The 4,210-nt window shown below is 44.0% G+C and overlaps 1 protein-coding gene across 1 annotated transcript; it reads left to right on the forward strand.

Moving 5' to 3' along the window:
• Positions 1-2,318: 2,318 nt before the first annotated feature.
• ANT1 (aromatic and neutral transporter 1) lies at positions 2,319-3,833 on the forward strand. The gene is made up of 3 exons (XM_087375134.1): positions 2,319-2,679; positions 2,799-2,909; positions 3,036-3,833. Exons 1-3 carry the CDS (start codon positions 2,473-2,475, stop codon positions 3,831-3,833), a joined length of 1,116 nt encoding a protein of 371 aa, XP_087231260.1. The 5' UTR covers positions 2,319-2,472.
• Positions 3,834-4,210: the final 377 nt, after the last annotated feature.

Below are 4,210 nucleotides of genomic sequence, written 5' to 3' on the forward strand. Positions count from 1 at the left end.
TGGTAGCACATAAAGTATATGCTGGAGTTTACACATGTGTGTTGGAGATTGCAATCCGTTACAGTTGTTGCCTATCGGATGCTACGGAATCAAGGGCACGTGGCTATCAAAAGTGGCTATATCTTATCAAAGTTACGAGTAGGTGAAGTGATGGAGCGCAAGGGCTCATCGTGGCATCTTTTCATTGGTTGTCAGATCATTGCCTACCCTTACACAAGGTTTGGCGTTCCATTTTCTTCCCTATTGTTGTGTCAAGGAGTGCCTCTGCAAGCTAGAGCTTGATTTTTAATGTGGGTGCATCGCGTACGAGGTCTCATGCAATTGTGAGGGACTTGAGCTAAAAAGGAGGAAAACATGACCTCAATTATTGGAATTAAGGACACACACAAAGCAACCACTCAGATCAGTTGTCCCCAATCAAATACCACCCCTCTGATTTCGCATGCCTCATTGATTTTCCTTTGCATTTATGCTTTGAAGCAGGGTACATGCCCATTGCTCCTCCATATCCTCACCAGATGCATCATTGGGGGGTTGGAGGCTTCTTGAGGAGATTGTAAAGAAAAGTAGGAATTGATACATGACAATTCAAGATTTACCTCGCCTATGTGCTAATTTTTATGCCTTCCTTTGGTTACATGTGGGTGATGCAATTTGGCAGCATTATATTGCTGCTATAATTTAGATGAGTGTTACTACTACTACAATGCAATAGTTATCATATATTGAGTATTGATCGTGTCTTCCGCTAATTTGCATGAGACTTAAGGATGAGAGGCTTTACGTATGTATTAAGTTGCCAAATGAAATTGTCACGCTTAAATAAATTCGAGAGCATATCCTTGCAAACTCTGGTGGTCGTCAAACAAAGAACATGGTCTAATCGTTATTCTATGAAACTATATGATTAATGTGGTAAGATCATTTATGGGTTGCTCTGTTTTCATAAGAAATGGAGCAGGTATAGAATAGTGGGTGTTTCTCAAGCAACCCTTCAAATAGATTGAGAATCATTGCCATGAGATGCTCTGGAAACTAACTGAAAAGGATTTTCATCTAGAGTGGCTTAGTATTGATTGCTCAAATGAAGCTCTGTGTTTAAGAGTGCCTTTATGTGATGAATTTGTGGAGAGATCTATAGAGCATGGCCCCTAGGTGAGAAAGAAAGAATGAGAGAAAATATGTTTTTCAAAGATACCACTATAAGCGATGATGTTTCACACTCGTCCCCACAGAACGAACGGGTGAAGCCCCCAAATCCGTGTTCACCTAGCTTTCAAGAAAAATGGCATGTCCATCCGTGGTTTCATTCACAACAATTTATGTAAATAATAAATGCTTCACATGGTTTACACTAGATGGTTTGCACAAAAAAGGGCTAGGCCAACTGGTCAAGTCATCAAACTTGAGGTTGGGGGGCCAAATTCGAATCTTGAGCACAACGGTGGATTGGATTCCTTCTTGCAAATGGCACTTGATCTAGGCCACCGGATAATTTTGCACACTCAGGCATGACTTGAATGCCAGCACAATTTTCAAACCCTTTTTGCATACACCAAGTTAATTTGAGATATTTTATACGTTGAAATAAAGGCAAGGTAGGCCCCCAACCCATCATAGATGAGTGAGAAAGAGAAGGGGGGGCGGAGGGATCTCCTATGTTTGAGTGTCCATGGGTGTATGCATATGAGGAAGACATTGAAGGGAGAGAGAGCACACATAGGTGGAGAGAGAAATATTATATGTGCAATTAGAGAGAGCTTGTGTGAGAGAGAGAGAGAGAGAGAGAGAGAGAGAGAGAGAGGGGAGAGAGAGAGAGAGAGAGAGAGAGAGAGAGAGAGAAGAGAGAGAGAGAGAGAGAGAGAGAGAGAGAGAAGGGGGGGTTGTTAGTACCTGTGTGTGCGTGCATGATGGAGATAGTCAAAGAAAGAGAGAGAGAGAGAGAGAGAGAGAGGGGGGGGGGGGGGGGGAGGGGGGGGATTTTTTGTGCGAATGGTTTGCCCCTCAATCAAGATCACATGGATGAATTATTGAGTAAATTGGTCTCTAACCCGTTGTAGATGGGTCATGCTAATCTTTTCTTCCGCACACATGATCGTCTACGAGGGGCACATCTACTCGTGGTCTACGGGTTCGAACACAGGCAACAAGTGGGTGAAGGACCGCGATTGCAAAAGTTTTGAAAGTTGAATCCATGTGTCTCGTGTGACACCAAGCCTCGCTTGAAAGCCCTCTTAGGAGGCAGTGAGAGGCCATAGATGCAACGAATGTGTGAAGTGAGGCATCTAAAAGGCATGCTAAATTCGAAGTGCGGTTTGTCTTGTAGCCGCTGTCCCTCCATCGTCACAGGGGCAGAACAGAAGCTTCCCATCACTGTTAAGCTTGCTGGAACATGCCCCTCACTTGATGTGCTCTTGCCAAAAGGCGTGTCGAAAGGTGCTGAAAGGTGACGGATTGTTATGGTGCTAGAAGATGGACGTTAACGAGAATAGCCATCTTTTGGGTCATGTCACATTTGGGACTGCTTCCGCGAGAAAGACATTCGGAAACATTGTGGTGTCAATTGTTGGTACTGGCGTTCTTGGGTTACCCTACACTTTCAAAATCAGTGGATGGGCCGTGGCATCAGCCTCAGTCGTGGTTGCCGCAGTCTTGACATACTACTGCATGATGCTTTTGGTACCTGCCTAAGAGTCTTCTTATCTTTGTCTCCACAATGGATTTTTGTAAAATACAGCTGCATTTCTGAAGCTCGTGGGAATCGAGAAACGTAATTTGTATCTTCTGTCCTCATGCAGGTGAGATGCAGGCTGAAGTTGGAAGAAAAAGGCCATCAAGACACCTTGACATATGGGGACCTGGGTAACCATGCCTACGGCAACATAGGGAAAAATCTTGTGGAACTGATGGTGCTGATTTCACAGTGTGGCTGTTGTGTAGCTTATCTCATTTTTATTGGCCAGAACATTTCGTCCATCGTCACCGGAACTACCGCGAAGCAAACATTATTCATCTTCATTTTCGTTCCCGTCCAGATAATCCTTGCATGGGTGCGCTCTATGTCGGCTCTCGCACCCTTCAGTATTTTTGCTGATGTTTGTAACCTGCTAGCGATGGCTGTAGTATTCAAGGATGACGTCGAAAATTTTGGAGGATTGGAAGGTGTAACCGCTTTCACAGGATGGATGGGTTTGCCCTTTGCTCTGGGCGTAGCGGTTTATTGTTATGAAGGTTTTGGAATGACACTGACACTCGAAGGGTCCATGAAGAAACCGCAGAACTTCGGAAAAGTTCTAGGTCAAGCTTTCATTCTTATCACAAGTTTATACATGGCCTTCGGAGTTATTGGATATTTTGCCTTCCGTGATGCTACCAAAGACATAATTACACTCAATTTGCCCAATGACTGGTCAACCATTGCTGTAAAGGTTGGGCTCTCGATTGCTCTTTTGTTCACATTTCCAGTAATGATGTATCCCGTCCATGAAATTGCTGAGCGGAAGCTGATGGTTTGTGGGTTTTTTCAAAGACTTCTTAATTCTCACCCCAGGCTCTGCAAATGTTTGCTTCATGCTCTTCGGGGAGCTATTATATTGGTGATTGCCATGATAGCGGTCGCTGTTCCTGGGTTTGGGGTTTTCATTTCTTTAGTTGGGAGCACGGTGTGTGCTATGCTGGCTTTTGTATTTCCAGCACTTTTCCACATGCATGTGTGTAAAGATCATATGACTTCGTTTGAGTGGGCGATAGATTTGTTCCTCGTTATTGCTGGCATGGCTTTTGCTCTATATGGCACCTACAGTACTTGTGTAGATGGTTTTGGCCAGCAGTAACTCCGAAAAGGATATTATTGGATAATAATACTTTTGTCTTTGTTGAGAGAGGGATGGTGTGGCTATTTTGGTTTTGCAGAGAAACTCGGAGAAGGACAAGGTGTTTAAGCACTATTGATGACACATTTGTACTGTTGATTATTGTTTCGTTCGCGTGTCATGAGAACATTGCCTAGGTCATGAGGATATCATGTTCCAAGTGTGAGATTCTCCGTTAGCAATTTCTTGTTTGGTTATGGTTGGGAATGGCAGCTGTAATGCTGTTACCCGAAGGTCTGTTAGTTACAAGGTTTTCTGACTTCCCTTTTGATTCCTCTGATTATAGGGACCTCCCCTGTACCTACATCTGCAGGCTAACGCTGCGCTGTGCGTGGTAA

This window comes from Dipteris shenzhenensis, chromosome 5 (assembly GCF_047967505.1).
Source record: "Dipteris shenzhenensis isolate YYH24624 ecotype China chromosome 5, Dip_SZ_1.0, whole genome shotgun sequence".
Taxonomy (NCBI): domain Eukaryota; kingdom Viridiplantae; phylum Streptophyta; class Polypodiopsida; order Gleicheniales; family Dipteridaceae; genus Dipteris; species Dipteris shenzhenensis.